Source organism: Cuculus canorus, chromosome 2 (assembly GCF_017976375.1).
Source record: "Cuculus canorus isolate bCucCan1 chromosome 2, bCucCan1.pri, whole genome shotgun sequence".
Lineage (NCBI taxonomy): Eukaryota > Metazoa > Chordata > Aves > Cuculiformes > Cuculidae > Cuculus > Cuculus canorus.
In genome coordinates, this window is record NC_071402.1 from 40401379 (window position 1) to 40428460 (window position 27082).

At 41.6% G+C, this 27082-nt stretch overlaps 2 protein-coding genes across 8 annotated transcripts in view; one reads left to right on the forward strand and one right to left on the reverse strand.

Moving 5' to 3' along the window:
- Nucleotides 1–7519, forward strand: part of NSMAF (neutral sphingomyelinase activation associated factor) — a 42476-nt gene extending 34957 nt beyond the window's left edge. For 2 of the 6 annotated variants that reach the window (XM_054060804.1, XM_054060803.1), the window contains exons 25-27: nucleotides 335–437; nucleotides 1428–1537; nucleotides 2528–5651. In XM_054060804.1, the coding sequence (XP_053916779.1) occupies nucleotides 335–437; nucleotides 1428–1537; nucleotides 2528–2622 (308 nt within the window). In that variant the 3' untranslated portion in view covers nucleotides 2623–5651. Of the gene's footprint in view, nucleotides 1–334; nucleotides 438–1427; nucleotides 1538–2527 lie in introns of all 6 variants that reach the window. The other 4 variants (XM_009563296.2, XM_054060805.1, XM_054060806.1 and 1 more) reach the window with 4 other exon arrangements.
- Nucleotides 7520–7662: 143 nt separating this feature from the next.
- On the reverse strand, nucleotides 7663–26282 carry SDCBP (syndecan binding protein). 2 transcript variants are annotated; one of them, XM_054060810.1, is made up of 9 exons: nucleotides 26192–26282; nucleotides 20975–21040; nucleotides 17348–17426; nucleotides 13822–13931; nucleotides 13345–13503; nucleotides 11503–11678; nucleotides 9945–10116; nucleotides 9280–9371; nucleotides 7663–8390 (listed from the first exon to the last, which is right to left on the reverse strand). In XM_054060810.1, the coding sequence occupies exons 2-9, from the start codon at nucleotides 21023–21025 to the stop codon at nucleotides 8336–8338; spliced, it is 894 nt and encodes a 297-aa protein (XP_053916785.1). In that variant the 5' UTR covers nucleotides 21026–21040; nucleotides 26192–26282; the 3' UTR covers nucleotides 7663–8335. The 2 variants fall into 2 exon arrangements, with proteins under 2 accessions (XP_053916785.1, XP_053916784.1); XM_054060809.1 differs by having other exon boundaries at nucleotides 20975–21043; nucleotides 26192–26280.
- Nucleotides 26283–27082: the final 800 nt, after the last annotated feature.

Genomic DNA, 27082 nt, shown 5'->3' on the forward strand with positions numbered 1-27082 from the left:
CTTATTCTTGATATCATGTAATATACCCTTATTATTAGAATTACTACTTTTAAGGGGGATGGTGAGATGTTTTGGATTGACATGCGTCTCCGTTATAAAGAACTTACTGTACACAAGGCATTACTAGACTGTAGGGCAGTGCTCTAGACTCTAAACCCATGTTGTTTAGCATTGCTTGCTTAGAGACTTATTTTATGGTAAATAATCTATAAATAAGAAGGTCAAGCAATGTCACATCCAACATGCTGTATCACAGACTGCTTTGGTAACTAGAACTGAATGTCTAAACGTGCTTGTTGTCGTTTCTTTTGTTTTCCTTTTTTCTTATGTGCAGACAGCAGACACCTACTCAGTGCAGGAGAGGACTGTTGTTTTAAAGTAATAGATGTACAGACTGGAATGCTTATATCTTCTGTAACTACCGATGAGCCACAGAGGTAATTCTGAGAACATACAGATGATGAAGCTGCGCAGCCAACTTAGTTCTAACTGTGCAAATGCTTGATGGTTGGTGATGGTGATAGCAGAATGGAAAGGGCAATAGTACCGGCAACTTTGTTTTATTGAGTTACTTTCTAAAGTGCAAAGGCTGACATTCTAGCATGTTGTGTGCATTATGATCAAGCTTTCCAAAATGCGACAAAAAGTATTTAAGTAAATAACTCATGCTTTTTCAACAACTTTAACTTCCATAAAAGGTTGTGAGAGCTATATTTCTGAGCTGCTGAGCTCTGAATGTTCTAACAACTTGAATCATCTCTGTCAATAACCTTATTTTGGATTTTTGTTTTGCTTTTTTGGCAGTGCTTCCCTTTTGTTCTGATAATTTAAGAAAAGATTGACTATTATAGTTAGTGATCAGTTTTTCCATCCAAATGCATACAGTTCTATATGGTTTATCAGGTAAACGGATGGAATACTCAGTTATTGGAGTGAAAATATAGCAACCATACATGGAGTATACTTGTTGGTTTCTTTTGTGTGTGTATACATAAATACATACATATATGCATGTGTATATTTATGTTTTCTTCAGTTATTTCCCTGAAATAACTCTTTTTCTTCTTTGCACTTCCAAGTTATTGTTTCAGGCACATCAAGGTACAGTAGTGAAGGCGGTGGTTCATGAGGGCACTTGGGTACCATATGCATCTACAGCTGACTAGGTCCTCTTCTGTTATGGGAATATGTTTCCTTCTGCTAGGGAGAGGTCTGGATGGGTCTAGGGCAGAGAGAAGCAAGCTTGGGTCATGACTTTTTAAAAGAATTTGGGAATATCATTTCCACAAAGACTGTGTTAAAGAGTAGGATTTCCTTCAGTTTTGTACCTCCATTTTCAGTTCTTTTTAAAGGCTTAGTCAGTTTGGAAATGTTTGGCTCTCATTATACAAAAGCTTGAAGTGAACTGATCTCAGACTTATTTGCAGGTGCTTCAAATGGGATGGAAATACCATTTTATCAGGAAGTCAATCTGGTGAATTACTGATTTGGGACCTTCTTGGAGGAAAAGTTATTGAAAGAATCAAAGGACATACAGGTATACCTGAACTATTTCTATTTTCAAATTGAATGGAAGATTCCTATTTTCCAGCTCCATTAGTATTGACAGATTTGCGTTATCTGCTCAGTCAGTGTGCTGCTCTTGATGTTAGTGTTATCTGGAACACCAGAATTAAAAGTAGGTCCACATGAGCCTCCTGGGAAATTTAAGAACAGTGGAGGAATACTGCTGTTCACAAGACTGACCAAAGGTAAATAGTTTGGGATTTTTCTAATCCGCACAACATCAAAATTCAACACTTTCTACCTCATATCCCTAATAAAGTGTAGTATGGACTGCGCTGTATACTTTGTCAAAGTCTGTCCAGACTGTGAGTCTTAATAACAAATTCAGTAAAGTTCACTAGAGAAATTGTTTTGGATGGGAATTTATAGGGTTCCTAAATGTGCCTGTACAGTCTTTAGTACATCAGCAACCAGGTGTGTGAAGGAGAAAAACTTACCTCAGTTTGGTGCCTAATGCTGTCTTCGTGAACAGGTATTTCAAACTTCCCTACTATAAGCTTGTACTCTGGAACTTGACCTGTATTGAGATCATTCTGTAGCTAGAGGAATCTTCAGAAGTGGGCTTCTTAGGTATATGCTAGATGTGAATACACTTTTAATCTGAGAAGTCCAAATGACAGAGTGAAAAATCTCACTTTCTAGAGAAACCTCCTTCCTTTTTCCCCATGAATCCTTTTGCCAGTGTGCCGTCGGCATTCAGCACTGCACCTGACATTGTTCCTTTGGTACCCAAAGTCAGCTGTGCTAATGTAGCATGAGGTCGTTACTGAGAATAAGCGCGGCCACCTAGAAGCCTATTAAAATTCTTCTTAGCATATGTGGTGTCAGTGTAATCCAAACTAATGATCAGATTATCCTAAACTCTTTGAAAAGGTCTCTTCCATCATCTTAAGTACCACTTTTATATGCATTTGGATTTACTTGTTTCTTTGGGTTTCCTTTTTTTTTTTTTCCCCCTCAGGTGCTGTAATGTCCATGTGGATGAATGAACAGTGCAACAGTGTTATTACAGGAGGGGAAGACAGGCAAATCATGTTCTGGAAACTGCAGTATTAAGTGCCTTTCCCTCCAGACATTTAATTGAACTCTTATTTTAAACCAAACCTTTTAAAGGAACTTAACTGTGTGCAATGATGGCTGCTGAAGTTCAACCAGACACGAAGCTTTGTTCAACTACAACTTTCTATGTTATGGTGACTTCACTGAGAGCTCTTAACTTCCATAGTGTATGCATTTGTTTTTCATGGACTATCAGACTGAAAATGCTTGTCTAAAATATCTGAGATAAAATTAAAGACCTATTTTTCTGTAATTAAAAAGCTCTTAACTTGCAGTCATTGCTTGATTTGCATAGAATGCATCATAGCGTGCTGTCTGAAGTGGTTTGAAAGAAGCAGCATTTGCATTCTTAAGAATTATTTAAGGACGCATGCAACTTATTATGTCATAAGACATGGCACTAATTTATGTACCTATTGTGTAGTAAACCCTTCTTCCTAGTGAAGAGTCAGACAACGGTGAATAGGATGAACACTAAGGCAGTTCTTGTTCTGAGCGGTGGTCAGCATATTTTACCTAGCCTCTAAGTGCAGCTATTTGCAAAGGCATAGAGGAGAATAAGAATGTAGTCTAGATTGCCTTTTCCTGTTGGAAAACAGCACTAATGTATTGGCTCGAAAGGAAGCCAAGCATAAAAATTGAGCCACTAACAGAGAACAGTTACACATACATGTCATGTGATGATATAAATCTTCCCCTAACACTGTGCCTGAAGTTAGTCTGTAGTGTCTTCTGCTGTATTACTACTGCCTTTCATCACTTCTATTGCTGTCCTTCTGTTTATAATCTTCAGCATTTTCATGTTTTGTTTGGTGTTTTCAATCTCTTTCCACTGAGATCATCTTTAGGATGGAATTTACAATACAGTACTTAAACAGAGCTGCAGTTTCTGGGTTTATCCAGTCCTGCTTTTTCTTAACCCAGTGACAAAACAGTGTAGCAGTATTATTTTCTCTGTAGGACTTAAGAATTATCATTTCCTGCAAGGGCCTGTTCTGAAGTTAAAGACCTGAAATAGAGTAATAAACAACTTCAGTTCTGATGTTGCTCCAGTATGACCCAAGATCAATATTTATTTCTCTGATGGTATTCTCTACTGCTCATATTAAGAAGCCCTATTGTCACATTTTGCCAGGGCAAAGGAAAACCAGGGGAATCTCCTTGGATTCTTTACAATTTGATGAGCCTGCCAGGATCGTGCTGAGAGTGTCACTGGGACAAATGGATTACATCCCTTATATCAATTATTAAAGTTCCTGGAAAGTTGTGTACAAGCAGAAGATTTGGGACAGGATAAGGGTTCCAGAGTAGCTGGTGATTACCTGCTTACTGCGAAAAGGGCTGGAGCGATATACAGTCAAACCTCAAGTACTGAGCTTCAGCAGCTAGCATGATGTTAGTAGATAAGCAGGTATAGCACTGTTCTTACCCAACAGGCATTCCTGTGGGGTGGGAAGATAGGGTCCAGCTGATGAATTGATCCCTGATGTTCTGGTGGAGCTCTTCCCTACACTTCCCCTCCTGTTTCATTTTTATAAGGCTTCTTTACTATTAGGTGGAGCTTGAGTGACTTCAGTTACATTCTTTTATTCTTGTTTGGTGTAAAAATCTCTCTCTTTGCATTTGAAGGTATAGTTAAGAAAACTTGGAGCACGTGCCCAGTTGGGAGGTGGGTAGCCTTTAGAATAGAGGGCTGTTCTGTTATTCCTAGTGAACCTAATGAGCAAAGTTCAAGTCAAGGACACTATTTCGTCATGGTTGCTGAGACAGCGGTTGTGATCTGTCTTCCCTAATAGCAGCTATGCAGTTTTCTTTGCAGTTCCATACCCATCCCTGCTAACGGAGACTGCCTGTATCACCTAGAGCAATACCCTGTCCTCCATTCCAGAGATGCTGGACATAGTGCCTAGCCAGAACAGGCCTTTCCCATGGCAACCACATTCCTTTCCTGGGAGCAGCAACTGCATTTCACACTAAAATTGCTTCAATACAGTGTACTTAACCTTGAGGAACTTTGCGGTTCCCCCCATTTTCCGTTATATTTCCAAACCTGTCAATGTCTCCAGGACAAGCATTATGTGCACTCGTGTAGAGATCCTGCCTTAGTTTTAACACCTAGTTTGGAGTGCAGCTGTTTATTTATCATTGTAAAACAACTATGGTATTGCTAGGGGCTGTTTTTTCATTCCCTCAATTTTTTGTAATGTTGGAGTTTTTGAAAAATCAGTTCAATTAGGTAATGGAATGATGTTAAAGCAAACTGCCATTTCAGCTGTATTACTCACTTGGCTTAGTAAATAACTGATTTTTCGATGTAATGAGTGAGTGTGTGTGGTGAAAGATTAAGCTGCATCATGCATGCCTGCTGTTCCCAATCTTAATATTTGGGCAGAACAGTCGGAGTCTGCTCTGTTTCTTTACCTTTCATTGTGTTTATTTACCAAATATAGCTGCATGTAGACAAGAAAGACATAGAAACCCACATCCCACACTTCCTTGGACATGTCTCGGGTGATTTCTGGATTGTGTTAAAGAGGTTTCCTTTATGTTTTAAGCATGCCCATCGCTACTTGGTTAACTCCACCTATTGTATTTTGTCCCTGGCCCACAAGGCTTAGGTCTTCTGCATTACAGTACCAGCCTATGTTTAAAATTAGCACTCTAACTTGTTTTACCTTTTAGCACATCCTCTTTCCGTATTCTTTTCCTGCTAACATGCAATTCTGCAACTCAAGTTTCATTCCAGTGTGCCTGAAAATCACTAAGGAGCTACTTGAGCAATAGTAAACCACACACGGTCACACCTGTTTTCTTGACAATGTCTTACCCAAATTTTGGGCACAGCTGTGCTCCTTTATCATTATGGGGCTCCTACTGATGTAATCTAGAGGAAAATGACCCTGAAGTTGGCCACCTCTGAATTCTGGCTAAAGGATGTTTTTCTCTGAGATAGCTTAGCTTTCTTTTATTTAAATACGGACACATAAAATGCATCGCTTTTAAGAACATCTGAGGCTCAGCTTTCTGTCGCAAAGCATTCTCACAAAACAGAGCACACAGGCAGCTCTTTCACTGCCTAAAACAGCCTTAGCTTTGCTTTTGGGAAGAGAGGGCATGGAAATAAGGTTAATTCTGTGACTAGGTTATAGCACCAGTATGTTGGGTTTTTTTTAATCAGATGTATGTAAGGAATTATGTACAGACCAACAGTTTCATGCAGTTTATCTGTGTTCATGCATTTAACCGTAACTTACTCTTCCACACAAGTTAGGGGACTTGAGCAGCCTGGTCTAGTGGGCGGTGTTCCTGCTTATAGCAGGGCCGGTAGAATGAGATGATTTTAAGGTCACTTCCAACCCAAACCATTCTGTGATTCAAAGTGAGTTTCTGCATGAAAAGAGGGAGGTTTTAAATCAGTTCTTTCACTTCTGGTTGCTACATGCTACAGCTGGAAGGAGAAAGTCACTATGTACTTGTACTGAAATTCTACCTCTGTATTAGATCTCCCCTGTAGGTAGAGCTCTGATACAAAAAATAAGATTGTATTCTTCCTCTGTGCTTATGTTCCTCCAACTTGTTTTTGTTGTCAGTTCACTTTATTTTAAAAGTTGTAGCCAGACTCATACTTGGTAGAGAACTGCAAGGTTTTAGGTGGCCAAACCCCACTAGTCAAGCTGTAAGATGGTCATAGGTTTGCTTAAATAAGGAGTTTTAAAGCTTGAATAGGTATGGAACTGGCCTCTGCTGAATGATCTGTGCTTAAATAAAACCTGATTAAAGACAGAGATCAGCATTTCAATAATACATTGTTTGGGCTCCAGGAATTTCATATCCAAGTTCCTTGGCAGGTTAGTTTGCTTAAGCATTGACTGCTACAGGCCACAGGTTCTATGCCCATAAGGCTGAATCATACCAATGTTACATGAAGTCAGCAACTACTGCCAGTAAGTGCTTGCCACAGTGGTTCCAGAGACATATCATTTAGTAACCAAACAATCCAATTAAAATGGCTCCCAGCATTAAACTGATCACCACTACAGCCTGAAGGAGTGTAACAGTTTGCCCTCAGTTACCATAGCCAAGAAATTTGTTTGAGAAAACAGGAAGCTACAAGGCAGACTCTTCTTGACAGGCACAGCTGAGCTTACGCTGCTTAACCGTACTCTGAAGTTCAGTAATCCTAGATTGCACAACTGAAACATAAAAAAGCATAAAAGAAAGGCAATCGCTCACCAAAACTGGCATTTGATTTCAGATCACTTAACTTCTTAAAGTCTCAGTTGAGTATGCCTCTGACCTAGTGTAGTGGGTTTACCCCAGCCAGCAGCTGAGCCCCCACTGAGTTTCCAAATCAGCTGCCTCACAGCAGGATGGGTAAGAGAATCAGAAGGGCAAAAACCAGGAAAACTTGCAGGGTGATATAAAAGACAGTTTACTAAGTGAAGAGGAAGAAAAAAAAAAAAGGGAAAAAAGCAATGCAAAGGCACTCACTTCGCACCTCCCACCAGCAGCAGACGGATGCTCAGCAGTCTCCTTGCAAGAGCTGCTTTGAAAAGACTCCCCTCTCCATGAATTGTCTCCAATGTGAAAAGGTGTGGAATTTGTCTTTGGTCAGTTTGCTGGGAGCAGCAGCAGGAGTGGAAAGCAGAAAAAAATCTTGACACACTGCAAGCACTGCTCAGCAAAACATTGGTGTGTTATCAAGGCTGTTCTAGTCACAAGTCTCAGCCACAGCACGGAATCAGCTGCTGTGAAGAAAATTAACTCCATCCTAACCAGACCAAGTACATGCAGCAAGCTGCATATAGTTTTAAAATGAAATGGCATCTATGCAATTAGCACATCTTGTAAGATAAAAGTTAAGCCTATCCTGTCTAAAGATCCCAGCTCTACCCTGTTAACACATTACAGCATTAAGCAGTGAGCTTCCTTAGGAAGCTATGTTTCCTATCTTGTCCTTGTTCTTCATTGAAACTGACCTCAACTAAACAATACCTTATAGCTCAGCTTAAGGAGTATGCGCACACACAGAGTATCTAGAGTTTCAGTCATTTATTTGATTATTTCTGAATCTTTAAGAACATGGTTAAGGCAAGAGATAAGCACATTAGTTACAATTTGTATATCAAGTAATAAAAAGATTTGAGTATCTGTACACTACTTTGATTTAATATGCTTACCTACTGAATGATGCCTTTTGCTATACTCTGCTTAGCTGGCATTCTCATGTAAACATTATTTACTAGAACAAAAAGCTAACTAGTACTAGCCATACCTCTAATACGCTATTTCAAATCTACTCTTGCAAACAGAAAGCAGTAAAAATACTCATTTGTCTTAAAACATACAAAGCACAGCATTGTTGTAGGTAACAACACGTAACTTTGCAAGTGTTATCTGGTTCCTTTAGTTGCAATGGCTTATTGTAGTAGTAAACTAAGTAAGAGACCTACCAAAAGAAGTCATAACACAAGTGGGATTTCACATTTGTCAAGCATATAAGGCTACAAGTTTTACAGTTTGTGAATAAACGAGATATGTTGAACTGTAACATTCCCAGCCATTATAGATGCAAGTGCTTGATGCAGCATATCTTCTCTTAGCCTCCAGAAAGGCTCATGTGCAGAAGAAAGAAATCACTGAGTAGAACAGCCCAAGTTTAGTGGAATCATCATTATAGTTATGTACACACACATAACATGATGCAAATTTAGACTTCAGGAACAGAGTGATCCATCAGGGTTTTGATTATGCTAGTCGCCATCCTAGAGAAAAGGAAAAGGCCATTCAGTTTTGTAAGACGGCTGTAGAAGACCACTAAAGTTTCTGACCACTGCATCTTTGTCATTGCTAGCCCTTGAATACAACTTAAAAACTGGGCTTTTACTCCACTATTTTTGACAAGTATGTTGCTATAGAAAAACTGCACCAAACTGCACGAATAGAATAGAATAGAATAGAATAGAATAGAATAGAATAGAATAGAATAGAATAGAATAGAATAGAATCCCATGATACTCGATGTTTTTATTAGTAATGGAACTGCGTTAGCAGCACCTTTCAGGATCCTGCATATATGCAAGCAAAGCAGTATCAGTGTGAGGGAAGGAGGACAGAGGGAAAGGTAGCTGTTAGACTGAAGCAAGCACCAAGTGGAGAGAAAGCCTCAGTTATGCCTGAAGCATTATTAATCTCTAGCAACTTCAAAAACATTTTTGCAGAAGAGATTTAGCTGTAGAAAGCCAGTGCTGCCAAAGGATTAGGAAAATACTGCATCCTGCCAAGAATCATCTTTAGGTTCCCAGAATTAGTTGCACTAGAAACAACGTTTTAGCTGTAAGATAACAAATACTTGTGTTATCCATATATTTGAAAGTTCTCAGAAACTCAAGTTTAGTTAAGTTTAGAGAAGGGTATTTCAAGAGAAGCAGCAGCAAAGGAGCATCACTAACATGATTAGTTTAAAACCAGAACCAAAACACACTGGTTTGACTAGAACATCTGATTAAGCAAATTTTCAGACTCCTCCCCCCTCAGCCTTCATGTTAAGTTCGTAATTAGGTCATATCACCAGTACATCTTATTTAGCTTACAAAAAAAGTCACTGTCAATTTGCTTATAATTAACACCACAGCTCTTTTGTTTGTTACCTACCTCTTGATTATGTACTCATAAATACTGGAAGGCATGACAGTAATGGTCACTACATTTCCAGCTGTTGCCAAGATATCTGCAATCTGGGGGTCCTGTTATTAAACAAGAAGTCATATGAGCAGCATTACTCAAGCATTAATAAAGCAGCAGTTCAAGAGCTTTTTCTCAATGCATTTCACGCAGCTTAAGAGACCCACAACTCCTTGCTTTGAGTATTTAACCTCCAGGGCAAAACACTGAACCTGCAATACCACTTCATAGTTGTTTGGTTATCAGTATCTTACACAAACTGACTAAAGAAGCAATACAGGAATACATTACACACAGAATTCCTACTAGAATTTGACACTTGACTGGCAGAAGGAAGCTTACTCTTTGTTTTGCCAGGCAAGTTAGACCTAAGGATAAAAACTGAGCGTCAGCCTAGTCAGGTAGAGGCAGAGGAGAACAGAATGAGATGGTTGGCCTACAGATACAAAACTCCAAGGAAGCCTCAAAACATACATGTCTCTCCAATCAAGTTAAGTTACCTCTCATGACTTACTTCCTTATTATATGAACACTAAGCAGTATATTACAATCCATTTCCCTCTCCAAAACACAACTACTATATGCACACAACAAGCTCACAGCTATCCACACCCAACACGTACTCCTTATTTTACCTTCAATCCAATTACATTCTGGCCATTAATTTCACAGATGTTGTGCTCAGTAAGAAGTCCATTTCTCGCAGCAGAACTGTCTTTCACTATCGAGGTTATTTTTCCGTTCTTGAATATGAAACCAACATGCCCTGCACTGTCCTTATGCATAGTAATAATTCGTTCAAAAGGCCTGTAAGACATTTAAAGTGCAAAATCATGGTTTCGGTCTACTAAACCACAGAAAGAACCAACACTATTTCAGCATCTTCGACTTATAAAAAGTAACTGCAATTTAAAAGACTCGTACATCAAGGAAAAGTGGTTTAATTTCATTAATACTGTTATATTAATAAATACTTCTTTATAAACCTTTCATGTTTTCCTCTTCCACAGGCATTTGATCACCTGGATTAATAGCAATACAAATATCTCACATAACATCCAACCAAACACAAATGTCCATTAAAATTAAGTTTTCTCTACAAATGTTACAAGGTAGATAAAAGAGGGCAGGCAGTTTACTGTAGGTAAACCACAGGATTCTGGAGTACAAGGCTTCCACAACATTTCTACTGCTTTGCAAACAAAAAAACTTTAGAATGTATCTTTAAAAGCTAGCAAATCCAGGACAGGGATGGGGAGTTGGGCACAGAAGTGGTGGGCGTAGCAGAGAACCTGCTACCACAGTATTTTTGATTAAATACACAATAGAAGTGGCTGCCCTGATAGAAGTAGTGTGCTCACCACTGGGTCTAACTTGGTTCTTGAAGAAGAAAGAACACTGAAAAAGCTTCAAGACCTATACCCAGTCATATCATGTTAGGTTACCTGTCTGTTTTCTCATAACCTACAGACCTTATGTTGTATCTGACCTATTATTACTACACACACGGTGCTATATGTTCATTATCTAACACAGCTTAAAAATATCACTACTGGTTCATCAAATATACTTCTAGTGAAACTGCATTGACTCATACCTAAGCAATAAAGTCCACAAGAAAACTATCATGCTAAATAAAAATGCAAGTGAAGATTTTAAACTGTGATTATTTCAGTACTGTTGAAAGTGCTATGCCCCACCATGCCCAGGCAAGAGGTGTGCACTGTAAGTTTACAAGTTAACAACTGCACTCCCTGATAAAGAACCCCTTTAAATAATTCATGCTAGTATGAAGTTAGGAAGCAGGCAAATCGTATCTTTCCAGACTTCTAGATATCCAAAAAAAAAAAGACACAAGAAAAACAAAAGCCTGACTCAAAGGGGTAAATACGATCCTGTTCTAAGAAGAAATTTGAGCAACTGGATGAAGACAAACTAGTGGTATATCTCCTTTTGAATTTGACTAGTAATTTCTTTGCAAGACATCCAAGTCTATACGTAGTTGGAGAAATAGATGAGCAATATTTTGACTGTTCCCTACAAAAGAGCGACATTCCTGAGGGTCTTTACCACTAAAGTACACAGATAAAGAGGATTTATTTTTCATGCCTGCAGTGCTGCTGAAGTGAGGGGAGACCCAAACTCCACACAATTACTCTGAGATGGAAAATGACAATCAGCAGCTGGCCTTACCTGTCCCGAACAATCATTGAAATCCTTTCTCCAGAAGCCTGTTTCAGAACTTTATGTGCTTTATCAGAACTCCATCCGGCACAGTTGTCACCGTTGATCTGCAGAACTTGGTCCCCAAACCGCAGACCAGCAAGGGATGCTGGAGAGTTTGCCTGAACTAATTGGACAAATATACCCTACAAATGAGAAAAGGAAAAAAGAAAAACATGAAGAAGTTCTACCTTGAAGATAAAGAACAAATGACAGAACACACAGCACTCTGAAGTTCCCATTCTCTATGTAATAACAACTAAATGAAAAATTGCTAATTATCTCTCCTTAAGAGGCATTTCTGAAATATTGATCTGTTTCTAGATGTGTTTAAGAGACCACAGAATCATAGAACAGTTTGGGTTAGAAGCGACTTTAAAGATCATCAAGTTCCAACCGCCCTGCTACGAGCAGGGACACCTCCCGCTAGATCAGGTTGCTCAAAGCTTCATCCAACTGGCCCCTGAATACCTCTAGGGATGGGGCATCCACTGCTTCTCTGGGCAACTTGTTCCAGTGCCTCACCACCCTCACAGTAAAAAATTTCTTGCTAACACCTAAGCTAAAGTTTCCCTCTTTCAGCTTAAAACCATAACTGCACTCCCTGATAAAGAGCCCCTTTAAATAATTCATGCTAGTATGAAGTTAGGAAGCAGGCAAATCGTATCTTTCCAGACTTCTAGATATCCAAAAAAAAGACACAAGGATAACAAAAGCCTGACTCGAAGGGGTAAATATGATCCTGTTCTAAGAAGAAATTTGAGCAACTGGATGAAGACAAACTAGTGGTATATCTCCTTTTGCATTTGACTAATAATTTCTTTGCAAGACATCCAAGTCTATACGTAGTTGGAGAAATAGATCAGCAATTCTAGTAACTCTATGTCAGGCTTTTCCTCCTCTCAAACCCCATTATTTTTCAGCTTTTTAGCTATTATAATTTGCTAGCATCTGAGGTAAAAAGCCAAAGTATTAAAAAACTTTTTCTGGCCAAATTACCCCTAAACTCAAGCAAAGCATATCAAGGAAAACAGTAGATAGTCCTTTAAAGGCGAAAGGAAAAGGCAAGGCAGAGGTGTGAAATACAAAAAAAGAATGCTTCTCTAGAAAATCCCATAGTTAGGAGAACTACAAAAAGCACTTTAGGTCTACATAAAACCATGGGTACAATTTTTTTAAAAAATGTTCAGATTAAATGGCATCTTTAAAAAAAAAAAAAAAAAGAGTAGCATTTTCTATGTTAAGAATCAAAAAGATATTGCAACAGAGAAGTTCCAGAGCAGGTTTAAGGATTTTCTTGCAGCTATGTTCACATTAAGGGAAACTCAAAAAAGCCTACTCCAAAATTACTCTTTACATATAGGTAAGATGACATCCTGACTATCCTTACTTTTCTCACCAGCAATACACTGCAAGAATCTATAAAACAGGAGCCACTTCTCAGCTATGGGCACTTCCCTGCATGCTGCTGCACTTGAAGTACTGTCCACTGTTTCCAGAAAGACAAAGACAAAAAGTCTTGAATTGCTTAACAAGGATAACAGAGCTCTGCAAGGATAATTTCATGCTCTAAAATGAAAAAAAAAAAAAAAAAGAAAAATTACAAGTATTTTTCACTTTATAAAACATATGGAAATAAATTGCTGCTGTAAATTTAGATCCTCATGTAGACAGCTGGAAATCTAGTTACTGATTTAATGAAAGATAAGCAAGCATTCTACAGAAGACAATTTTGTGACCATGCACTGACTTCACTACTAATTTAATCCAGCAGTAAGATCTCTATGGGCAAAACTAAGCTTGTATACTTACATTGTCAACAGACTTAAGGCGAAGTCCAATTTTGCCATCTTGATCTTTACACAAAATTACTTCACGGATACCTTGCTTAATTTCTGCTCTACGAATCCCAACATCATTTCCAGTCACCGGAGCTACCATGTAATTAGTAGAAGGTCGTGTTACCAGTTGCTGATTAAAACAAAATAGCCAGACAACTTAGTTTCAACTTTTTAAAATAGCTAAAGTCTATTTATATAAAGTGACATTAAAAATAAATAAACCATACAAATTAAGTCACAACACCAGCTCTTCCTCACATCCCCCAACATCAGAAATACATCGCTCAGTTTAAGACCAGGAAAAAAAATCAGGTACTGTTACTTAAAACAATTAATTTCTCAGTCAACTATGTGACTTAAGACAAGTATTAGTCTACTATCTAAAAGGCTAGGTATACATTTAGCCTTTATACTTCTGCTTTCTAAAACACGCTTGAGGGGTACCTACACCCTGCGGCTGAGCAGCTGCTGCCACTGGCAAGTTTCTCTGCACCTCTTCCTCGTTGAGGCTTAGGCCCATATACTGAGAAAGTTCCGGATACAGTCTGGGGTATAAGCCTACAGGAGAAAAACAAAACAAGAAAACCCTTGTCAACACAGTTGTTGGTTTAACAGAAGAAACAATGTTCTCATACCTACAAGTACTTCAATACATCTTGCACTATGGTAATTTATTTAATTTGAAAATTATCACAGAAAGCCCACTTGAATCAGAATTGTTATTCTAGCCCAGCCTCAAAAAGACACCAGACAAGCAACATTTCTAGGTAGAGATCTTAGAGCAAACTTTGTTTTGTGCACCCTTAGCAAGTTTGCTGATGACACAAAACTGGGAGGAACGGCCGATACACCAGAAGGCTGTGCTCCCATTCAGCAAGAGCTGGACAGGCTGCACAGCTGGGTGGAGAGGAACCTAATGAAACTCAGCCTCAGTGCAGAGTCCTGCACCTTGGGAGGAACAACCCCATGCACCAGTACAGGTGAGGGGCTGACCAGCTGGAAAGTAGCTCTGTGGAAAAGGACCTGGGAATCCTGGTGGACAGGTTAACCATAAGCTAGCAATGTGCCCTCACGGCCAACAAGGTCAATAGTGTCTTGGGGTGCATTAAGAAGACTGTGGCCAGCAGGCCAACAGAGGTTATCCTCCCCCTCTACTCTGCCCTAGTGAGGCCCCAGCTAGAGTACTGCATCCAGATCTGGGCTCCCCAGCTCAAGAAAGACAAAGAACTACTGGAAAGAGTCCATCAGAAAGCCACAAGGATGGTTAGGGGACTGCAGCATCTCTCTCATGAGGAGAGGCTGAGCTCATTCTGTTTAGCACAGAGAAGACCAAGAGGGATCTTATCAATGCTTATAAACATCTAATGGACAGGTGTCAGGAAGATGGGGCCAGACTCTTCTCAGTGGGGCCCAGTGACAGGACAAAGGGCAATGGGTACAAACTGGAGCACAGGAAGTTGTACCAGAACATGAAGTAAGAGCTTCTTTACCATAAGGATGATAGAGCACTGTAAAAAGGCTGCCCAGGGAGGTTGTGGAGTCTCCTTCTCTGGCAGCATTTAAAACCTGCCTGAACATTTTCCTGTGCAACCTGCTGTAGGAAGGGAGTTGGACTACGTGAACTCCAAAGGTCCTTTTCAATCCCTGACCATTCTGTGAACTTTCAGTTTCAGTTACTCCATTCATCCTTTACAGCACAAATGTTAGACACACGGTGCTAAATTCCAAAAACTACTTTGTACTGCAGTCCATGAAGATATGCCCTTGCTCCAAAGCTTTGGGGAAATTAGTGGGGAACTACTCTTCCCCGTGCCCCCAAACCAGGCATGCTGGAGAACACACATAAAAGCAACCTTCTACCAAGCGCAAGACAACACTCGCCAGAGGCATCCATGCCAAGGACATTCTAGATCCCAGGTATGGTAAAGTCGCTGCAGAACACAGCTTCCTGGCTGCAAGGTCCATAGTACAGTCTGCTTTAATAGTCTGCATAAGAAAGTAGCTGTCATTTTCTCACAGCTTCAAAATTAAGTCATTTTAGATACTCTTCTCAACAAGACAAAACAAACATAGCCTTAAAATATCTAGCAGGAGATTCCTCTGCACTCTAGAGGAGCAGGGTGCAAGGAGTGGGAGGAAAGGAACTTAAACTGACAGACTTGTCAGATCTTGAGCTAAACCACTCTGGAAATAAGCTTGATATTGCTCTTGATGTTCCACAGAGAATTAACTGGTACAATTTAACAAGTGGCAGTTATGAGAACTCTAAGTTAAGAGCCCACGTACTGTTTTCACTGAATTGGTGAGGACTGAAAACGCTGCTCAGAAAGTGAGGTGGTACAAGTGACAACCCTTGAAGCAAGTTCACAAAGCTTAATTTTCTAGAGTTCCTTTATGGGTACATGTATAAACCCAGCTATTATAAGAATCCATATTTGACGAGAAACTGAAAATAACTTTTCTGGGAAGGAACACAAAGGTCATCACAAAGTGAATTTCAGCATAACTGAGATACTTTTTTCCTCCTTAATACTTTCAGTGGTCATGTTTGCATGCTGCTTTACATGAGAGCTGTCCTGTCTGATCTTATTTCCAGCTTGACCTATCAGCTTGTAGTTTGACCAATACTGATTAATAAGCTTTTAATGAGTATTTCTACGACTGTCTTCTGCTCACATTTTCAAGTCCCAGGATTATACACAATTAACATTGCAGAAGACTTCTGCAGCTACCCAAATTCTCTCTTTTATTTTTAACAGAAGACCTCAACACAGGGTGCATCTTTGTTGGCTGTATTGTAATCTCATTCAAAACAGAGACGCTTCCAAATAGCGGAAAACACCCAGAAGCTCTTGATGTTGTATATCCTCCTGCCTCTGACAGGACAGAGGTATTCCCAGTAGGTTTGATACACCCTATAGATGCTGCAGGCCCCCCTTTCCTTCAGGATATATCGAGTGATTAATCACCCTTCAGTCACACACTGATCTTGAGCAATTCTTACAAGGTGATGTCAAAATTATGTCACTTGGCCAGCAGGCACAAAAATTGCAGGAGAATTCAAACTCTGGACAGCAGAAAGAACGCTGCCAAGAATGGACTCCTAAAGCAAACTTAAAGTTGGTCTGTGAGCTTTCTGATGAGCCACACAAACAAACTCCTGCCTTGAAGTCATCTTAGACATAGAAGTGCCAAGAGGAGAACTGGAGACAAAAGTTACATCCGCCAAGCTCTAATATCTGATACACCAGCATTGCTGACAGCTGTTCCAGTACTGCTGATGTTCATGCTGGTTAGAGGCTTTAGGATTTTTAGACCAAGTGTAACTTAGCAGCCCAGAGCGTGGAACTCGAACATACTGTGCACCTTCATGGATGTACACATGCACAGGAGAAAAAAGAGGAAAAGTGGGTACAAGCCACTCAGTTTTAGGTCTGATCGATGTTCCACCGGACATTTGGTCCCAAAATTTGCTCAAGCTTTATGTTGATAACCCTATAAGATTAAGTTCCGCCTTCTTGGGCACTTCTCTATTGACAAAGACTCATGTTAGTTCCCAAGCAAGCTCATATGGATAGAAAAGGCACTCAGATTCTTGCTGTCCTCTAAAGCTTACAAAAATACACTTAATAAATAAGGACAAGTAAGTTCTTGAGGTTAAGAGTTAAAAAGAGGTCAAATGGTACCACCAGCATATCTTGTTACATTAGGCTCACTTCACAACGGTTTTGAAAAGTTGGGAGAATGGTTAAAGTTTGCCACAACCTCCTTTTATAAGCCAACAGTTTTTTGACTCCTATAGCACCTCTAATTTAGGTGATTTGAGGTGGGTGTTGGTCTTTCCAAAAAGGCATGACCTCACCCTTAGTAAACAGGATATTCCATATTTATAGGTATTTTTGATGCTACTCTGACTTTAGGCTTTCATAACCACTTTCCACAACATTAGTATTCTATATAGTACATGATCTTACCTCCATCATGAGGAACAGGAGCAGAAGCTTCAGACAAGATTGCTGGATTAGCCGGGTTTGAAGAAAAGGCAATCTGAGCCTAAAAGCAAAGAAATTCACATACGTTATCTTGTAAAAGAAAAATCTATGAATAATATAGCCAGGAGGCTAAGTATTTTCTTTAGTCTTGAACATGCTAGTTACTATTCACCTTGAAGCTCCAAACTGAATCTTTTCCTTTGAAATAAATAACTTCAATACAACATGCTGTAGGAGTATCAAAGTACTTTGGTAGATCAACTTATATCTTCCGGAGAAATGAGGCTACACTAATAATGCAGAGAGACTTCACTGTCAGTCTGTTCTGGTTTTGTCGTTAGGCAAGATAAAGAGCGTAAGATCTCCTTAAAAGACACATTAAACTTGGCTGACAAAACTTTATAACTTTTAAGTTCTAAGATATAACCTTTGGCAGAGTGTTTTGTGATTACTTTTTCAGCTGGATAGCAGCCATTTTTCTCTTCACTGTTTACAGATGTCATTCATGAGTTCTGCCACAGTCCTTCACAGGTTGCAAGTTATATTCCACACAGTCTAATGTTACAAGTTTAATAACCTGCACAAGAAATGGACCTTCTACAGAAGCCATCACTACAGTGAACATGCTAAGCTTAATCTCTGTATTGTTACCTACTTACTTTAGTACTGTCTCTTATATTTGTCAGTCGGTCTCCTTCCGTCTCAGTACCTCAGCAGCTATTTCTTTGGCGTTATGCAATCATGACCAGTGAAAAACACTGCCTTACAGAGGCCTGTTAAGTATGACGTAAATAGCTATCCCAATAGCTTTCCTGAGGATGAATGTCAAAAGTTGGGGGGAAATTACTAAACGCATAGTAAAACATTATGTTGAACAGGACACATAAATCATCTAACACAACATGACAGTCAAATTACGTCATGTTTTTATGGAAATCATGCTTAAAAATAGAAGATTTAGCAGTCCTGTATTCTCCAGAATGCTGTTTTTAGAAAAAAGTTTCAGAGCAAGAATGACTCATTATTTATCAACATCAGACGTATTTAGAAGAACAGTCTCCAACTCAAACACTGTACAAAAAGAACAGGCTAGAATATTTAATGCAAAAAGTCTTAACCAAGAGTCATTTATATCTCACTCATTTGTGGATACCAACTTTGTCTTTCAGCACTCTGGCCCCTTTTCTCTTAAGAGTGCTCACAGATGCATTTAGAAAGATATGATTTTTATAATAAACTTTTGGGAGAGGCAAATAATTTGGCCTTTGCTGCCAAAAATATTAGTGAAAGTGGGATGGCTTCCTCTTGAAATAATGGTATTTAGCAACAACAGTATTTACTTCCTCTCTCTCACAGCTATACTCAGTAGACAGCCCACTACCGTCCATTACGCCCATTATGGCTGTTTCCTCTTGTCCTATCACTCTTTACTTGAGAAGAGAGAATGATGCCCACCTCCCTACAACCTCCTTTCAGGTAGTTGTAAAGAGCAATACGGTCTCCTTTCAGACCCCTTTTCTCCACACTAAACAACCCCAGTTCCCTCAGCTGGTCTTCATAAGACTTGTCCTCCAGACCCTTCACCAGCTTTGCTGCCCTTCTTTGCACATGCTCCAGCACCTCAATATCTTTCTTGTAGTGAGGGCCCCAAAACTGAACTGCCAAGTACAGGTGGATGATCATTTCCCTCGTCCTGCTGTCCACACTATTTCCGATACAAGCCAGGATGCTGTTGGCCTTCTTGGCCACCTGGGCACACGGCTGACTCATGTTCAACCGGCTGTCAAAGAGTACCCCAAGTCCTTTTCTACCAGGAAACTCTGAGTGGACAGTCATCTTTAAGCATGATCTGTCCTGCGTGAACTGATTTCTAGAAAACTGACCTTTGAGATTACAGTCTCACCAAAGATTAAACTAGCTTAACAGAATTAATTTATTATGCTCCCTATAGATAACTCCATAGGGTTTACTGTTATTTGTTGGTGAAACCCCACAACAGACCACGGGCATAGTCACACACAAAAGGAACTACACTCAAGCTCATAAGCTTGCTGCACGTATGGGTAAGAACTATAAGATGACAGAACATGTGTCAAGGTTTACAGGAATCAGCATAGATACCCTACTTCTACGCTCTACCCTACTTTGAGGTAGGGGCTGGGTGACGCCGCAAATACGGGAAATCAGCTTGCTGATCCGAGAAAGACTGCAAACAAGAGAGGATGGCAGGGGACACCTCTGCTTAGCACAGATCCTACTGCACAGGGCAATATCAGGCTGGATATCAGAAAAAAATTCTTCACAGAAAGAGTCATCGGGCACTGGCAGAGGCTGCCTAGAGGGGTGGTTGAGTCGCCTTCTCTGGAGGTGTTTAAGGAATGCGTTGATGAAGTGCTTAGGGACATGGTTTAAGGGAGTGTTAGGAATGGTTGGACTGATGATCCAGTGGGTCCTTTCCAACCTGGTGATTCTATGATTCTATGATTCTGTTTCTTCTCTGCTTCATTCAGTGGTCACAAAAGTTAAGTGGCAGAAAGAACACATTTAATTTTTAATTGTAATATATAAACTCTAGTGGTTGGTCCTTAAAAGTCTGAAGGAGCACATTCTTGGCTCCAGGCTAGGGTTTTTTTTTCAGTTCAGCATTACCCAACTGTAGATAAAGGACTTCAGCAAGATAAGAAGAATTGGGTGGGGTAGGGTAGGCGGACACAACAACGAGAAGCCCCAACACAGTGCCCACAAGCAGGTAAGACAGAAGTACTCTGCTTTGGCACCACACAGGAGAATCAATAAGCTGTTCTGTGCTGCGCAGTTTGCTTGATTGCTTCCCAATGAGAAGGACAAGGACAGAAGCAGCAGCCACTTGACCATGCAGTATAACTCCCCGCTGCTGTTTAAACTGGGAAGGAATCTAAGTTTAGGAAATAAATGGAGGTTAGGTAAAATACTGAAGCAAGCAAGGAAACTCCTTATAAAATACATACATATACAATTTCTCACGGAGTTTTTAGCCATTAAAATGTTTTTCATTATTATGTTTCACATATTTTCTTTTCATCCTCATCCTGTCTGATAATAAAGCTGCCAATAGTCTCATACATAAAGGGTTTTATACAAATGTGATAATCTTGGTAAGTGCTGACAGAACTGGTAACTGCTATGAAACAGCTAGAGGGCAAGTCTGTGACTCCAGATGATATCTTTTTTGTGTCCAACTGACCATAAAAGGTTTCCACCACAGGTTTGGCCATCAAGAATGAGACGCAGCATGTTTATTAGTTTAGTCAATACCTATTCAAGTATGAGAAGGGACTATGTTTGTTTACTTAAGATTAAGTATCTGTACTTCACAAAAACGGAAGCATATTGATACATTAGAGACAAATGACTACAAACGAATACATAGAAGAAAATAAATATACCAAACAGTGGTAAAATAAGCATTAATCATATTATAAGAAGCTACAAAGTAAAACATTTGTCTTTCCCTTTTTGGTGTGCCACAGTAAAACAAATTCCCACCTACAATAGAAGTATCCCCTTCCCTTGATTAAATATCAGATATAATGTTATGATCAAAATTGATGTTATTAAAGCCCATCATACCTGAATAACTTTGTCCACCTTCAGATCTTCCAAGGAAGGATAGAGAGACATCTTGATGCAGTCTCACTGCTTAGAGGGAAGACAAAAAAAAGGGGAAAGCAAACAACCAAGAGAGTTAGCCATCAGATATTTACTCAGGGTTACAACTTAAAAAAAACTAAAAAGACAAAAAGAAAGTAGACATAAAGCATTAGGTAAGTGATCTGTGACCTGCAAGCCAGTTGATACATGACCTGCAAGTCTCAGCAACCTGGCACTACAGGTAAGTTCCATTAAGACTGTCCATTTAATCTATTATCAGTAATAGCCTTTACATAATAGGCTGTATTTAATACGCTTACTGTTGTCAAAGTCTTGGTCTCAAAGATGAGAAAGCCTTATATAGAAAATACCATACCATTTCACAAGAAGTACTGCAGACTTTAGGAGGCCAGGATGCAATGACTATGCGAGTTAAGAGGAGAAATCCTCTTAACTCCTCCTCCCAACTGGGACAGTATTTTATGTACAAGTGTAGAAGCTTTCACTCTGTGATTCAAAGTATCTCAAGACTCTCATCAGTTCTGTCCCAGTAAGAAGCCACTAGAGAGAAATAGCTTCCCGTGTCCATTTGCAACACATTAATCGCAGTAAGAGACCATAAAGCAGCCAGATTTAGTCAGCAGTAAGTTTCAAAACACACAGTCTTCAGGATGGCTCTCATGTGATGTTGGGAGTGCCCTGTGACAACTTACCAGGAAGCAGTGAAACAAAACCACACAGACTCAAGAAAAAAAAAAAAAAAAAATCAAGGAAATGAAAACAGGCAAAACCAAAAAAACCCTTCACGTGATCCCCTAATGCACCATGCTGACATCCAGCTCTGCTACAGCTGAGCACTGGAGGCTTTGTGAAATCTCGTTTTCCAACGCTCCTTGACTCACATTTTCACTACAATCAGTCAGCTGAACTTTTAAGACCATGGTAAAACGTTTCACATCAACATACGGGAACATTTTAATGAGGGGAGGGGAGGAGAGGGACAGAAACAGAAAACTGATGTAGTTTTGCATATTAGAGAAGGCACTGAGAACAGAGTTTTAAAAGCTTTTGGTTTGGGGATTCATTTTCTCATGCAAAGAACAGAGGAACTTATTTGTGTAGTAATTTAGGTAAAATTCCAGACCAAAAGTGACCACTGCATAAATCCTCAAGTTACTGCTTCTCTGTGTGCAGATATTAAGTTGATTTCTGAAGAAACAACACACACTGATGCCTGATGTGATACTGCAGTAACACAATAGACATCTCTTCATATTACACTAAGCTCATCACCAGCTTTTCTATTTGTTCAGCAGAGCGCCCAGCAGCACCACTATCATATCAAGCTACAATTAAAACTTGAAAAAAACATGCCTTAAATATGACAGAGATCTAAACTGCGAGCACATGGCCAGTTATGTTGTAATAATTAAATGCCGCTGACATTTCTGACTAATTGTTGCAACTAAACCAAATGCAGTTGAAGCCTGGAAGCTTTATGAATTAAACATAAACATTTAAAACACACTGAGCCAGCATGGTACACCTGCAGCCCAGAAAGCCAACTGTACCCTGGGCTGCATCGAAAGAAGCATAGCCAGCAGGTCAAGAGAGGTGATTCTCTCTCTCTCTCTACTCCTCTCTCATGAGACCACACTTGGAGCACTGTGTCCAGCTCTGGAATCCCCAGCGTAAGAAGGATATGGAACTGTTGGAATGGGCCTAGAGGAGGGCCACGAAGAAGAGCAGAGGGCTGGAGCACCTCTGCTATAAGGATAGGCTGAGAGAGTGGGGTTCTTCAGCGTGGAGAAGAGAAGGCTCTGGGAAGACCTTATAGGGGCCTTCCAGTGCCTAAAGGGGGCCTTTCCAGGAAAGCTGGGGAGGGGCTCTTTATCAGGGAATGCAGTGATAGGATGAGGGAGAATGGCTTTAAATTGTAAGAGGAAAGATTTAGACTAGATGTTAGGAAGAAATTCTTCATGATGAGGGTGGTGACACTGGAACAGGTTGCCCAGGGAAGCTGTGGATGCCCCATCCCTGGAAGTGTTCAAGGCCAGCTTGGATGGGGCCTTGAGCAGCCTGGTCTGGTAGGAGGTCACCCTGCCAATGGCAGGGGGTCTGGAACTAGATGATCTTTAATGTCTCTTCCAACCCAAATTGTTTTATGAAAATCAGTTGAAAGTTCTTAATCCAGCACTGACACGAAACAATCAAGTGCTTTTGCTCTTTCAGAATGGGTAATAGCAAATACAATCCAAAGCTCAGCAAACCTCTTGCTCTGGTAAGCGGTGCTGGAATGCTGCATTTTGCTGCTAATATCAGTCAAGTCACATACAGCATCACACTCACCACCTACTCCTACACAACAGCTGCCCTAGTACACTCAGGTACAGGACCAAGCACTGGCACACATCCAAAGCCAGCACATCTCCAGCAGTACGCAGGCAGGAAAAGAGGGCAGGCCAAGAACACTGCATTCCCAAAGGGAGTCACCCTGTTTCAGGGTGACGAGGATCATAGGAGCAGCACCCTGTGGATGGCAAGCTCTGGCATCTGCACAGCAGCACAGAGTCTGCTGGATCCCTGGTCCCAGTGACTCACTTCTACACTGCAAATCCCAAAGGTCTGCACCTCATGTAGCTTTATTTCTCCACAGACTGTCTCACTCTGCATGTGATTACTGGTGACATTTGTCACAGACTGGCAACCTCAACCTTACTCTAGTTTACAAAAAGGAGCATGGTGCTTTCTGTAGAAGAGTATTAGCAAAGCTAACCACATGGTAGTCCTCAAATCGCATAAGATGAGTCTCCAGCAGCTCGTCCAGCCAATTCACAACCTCCCAGCAACCTTTCCTTCCCAGCAAAGGGCTCACAAACCCAAGTGTTCTCACTGTTACCAAGAAGCTGCCTGGCCAGCTCTCCCGTTAAAATCTCACCAGTTACTATATTTGGTTTTCCAACTAAATAGCCAGAATAACTGTAACCACTGTAACTGTATTCAAGGAGCCCATAACTTCGCATGTGGTATTTTCAATTTCTGCATAGGCAATTGTAAGACAAATACTACAATTACCTCATTAGGTAATGCCAGACCCACAAAAATACTGTATTTAGTTTAAAATACAATTTTTAATAACAACTGCCATTGTCAGGGACCACCAGGAACGACTTGTCCATGACTTCAGTGCAACATTATTCACAGTATAAACAAGGGTTTCAGCAGGTGTTGTAACTGCTTTAGGAGCTGGAGAGTGGCTTGTATAAAAAGCAAGTCACTATAACTTCTACTGTATTAAAAACTACACCAACACCAGAATAATTTCACTTGGTCATTTCCACATTCCTGCACCTTATGAGGAACAAAAGCATTTAGGAAACCAAAAGTGAAAACCAAAGGAAGAGTGTGGGGTGGGAGGAACAGCCATTACTCAGCTAGCGACCCAGAAAACCCAGCAGCGAAGACCTCTCCCTGTTTCATAGTACCAATGGCTGGAAAGTCTGACTGCCAGTGCCCAGTAAGCACGTCCCACTAAGCAGATCCTGTTTGCCAAAGGGAAGTGCCAGGCCACTGGCTGAAGACCTGAGGAAAGCCGGCACTCGTGACACCCAGGGAGCTGCCAGCAGGAAGTCTTGTGGGTGGGATTGATCCCAAACTGCCCTCGGTGGCACAGCTGGGTGGAAATGGGCTTCTTGACAAACTCTCCAGGTCAGAGTGTGGGAGCCGAACACAGCAGATCCAGCTGAATCCCAACTGCGGCCAGCCTGTAGCGACGGCTGGCTCTGAAAGCACCAGCAGCCAACACTGGGGGAGAAAAAAAAAACGAAACAAAAATGCCACCCACAAGTCCTTGCCAGTAGTCCATGGATTAGAGCAGGCCACAAAGCCATCACTTACACTCAAACACCGATTTTCACTTCCAGAAGTTAGAAGCTTATGAACCCAAGAAGTTCATCTCTAAAGCAGATCCAGGATGAAACCTCCCAGAGGTCAGGCTGAGACGTCAGAATCCCACAATCACGACGTCGGAAAAGACCTCTGAGATCATCAAGTCCAACCACACCTATCTGCCACTAAACCATATCCTTAAGTACCTCATCTACCCATCTTTTAGTGACTCCACCACCTCCCTGTGCCAGTGCCTGAGGACCGTTTTGGTGAAAAATTTTTTCATAATGTCCAATCTGAACCTCCCCTGGCGCAGCTTGAGGCCATTCCCCCTTGTCCTATCACAGAACTGAGGAACTGTTTTGCAAGATGCGTTCTCCACTAATAACTCAGTATTTCCCTTCCGACAGCAAACTCATCAGCCTCTGAGCAACCGCTCTCATTATACATTTATCCCTGAAACCTGCAGCCTCCATTTCAGACCCAAAGCGGGACTCGCTTGCCCCAAGAGGCACGTTGCATCTGCTCTGCTCCTGCAGCAATATTTAGCCAGAACAAGAGATAACAAATGCCAGAATCTCCTTATAGGGCACTGGTCAAGAAGCACAGCTCTTCAGCAATGACCGCGGAGCCTGAATGGGAGATGAGAAGACACCCCCAAACCCAAGGGGATGGGGACACAGACGCGCAGGCGTTCATTGAGCCGTTCTTTCCTGCTGTAGTTTCACTGTTCAAGCAAAAACTGAAGAGGGTGGTATTGTTGCCCTTTTGCTACCAAGTTCATCACACCCGGATCCGTGAGCTCACGACAGACCACACAGATCACAGAATCACAGAACAGTTTGGGCTGGAAGGGACCTTAAAGATCACCCAGTTCCAACCCCCCTGCCATGGGCAGGGACACCTCCCACTAGATCAGGCTGCCCAAGGCCCCATCCAACCTGGCCTCGAACACCTACATATAAAGAAACTCTCAGCATTTTTGACGTATAAAGCCAAGAGCGTTCTCGGACCCCGCGGGGCAGAGGGACACCGAGCGTTGCCCTCGCAATCAGTGCAACGGAGCCGCCTCTTCCCCCCTCTCTTTCCCTCCCCTCCCCTCCCCTCCCCTCTCCACTTCCCCCGGCACCGCCTGCCCCCCCCCTGCCCGAGCTCCGCCGCGCCCCCTGCCTCAGCCCCGCCGCGCGCGCCCCCCGCGCCCCCCGCCTCGCGACCCGCCTCAGCTCCGCCGCGCTCGCCGCCCCCGCTCGCCGCCCCCGCTTCCCGCACGCCACCCCGGCCCCGCGCACAAAGCGTCTCGTCCTTTACCTCCGGCGCAGGCGGCAGCTGCCGTTCGTCACTGCCCTCGGCGCGGAGAGGGGCGGTGTCGGCGCGCCGAGGGGCGGTGGAGGCGGCCTGGCCCTGCGCATGCTCCGGCGGCGGCGGGGGAGGTGCGAAGCCGAGTGGAGGGGGCTCCGCTCCGGAATATCTTTGTGGTTGGACTGAGTTCTGCAGCGTTCACCCGCCTTTGTTGTCGTACTCACGAAGAAGAAGTGCAATTTCCTATTAATTCTCCAACATGCTCATCTGGAGTATTGTGCCCAGTTCTGGAATTCTCAACATAAGAAGGATATGGAGCTGTTGGAACGGGTTCAGAGCAGGGCTACAAGGATGATCAGAGGGCTGGAGCACCTTCCATACGAGGGCAGGCTGGGAGGGTTAGGCCTGTTCAGCCTGGAGAAGAGAAGGCTCAGAGGAGACCTTATAGCGACCTTCCAGTACCTGAAGGGGCTACAAGAAAGCTGGGGAGGGACTGTTCACAAAGGCTTGTGATAGGACAAGTAGCAATGGGTATAAACTGAAAAGCGGCAGATTTAGGTTAGACATAAGAAGGAATTTCTTCATGATGAGAGTGGTGAGACACTGGCACAGGTTGCCCAGGGAAGCTGTGGCTGCCCCATCCCTGGAGGTGTTCAAGGCCAGGTTGGATGGAGCCTTGGGCAGCCTGATCTGGTGGGAGGTGTCCCTGCCCGTTGGAGGGGGGTTGGAACTACATGACCTACAGGTCCTTTCCAACCCAAACCATTCTATGATTCTGTGATTCCGTGATTTAATTTCCTGTAATAAAGCTTGATCTGCTAACTGCCTTGTATCAGCATTGGTTTGCATGTTGCCTGGACAGTCATCAGTGAGCTGGGACACGTCAGAGCTGGTGTGACC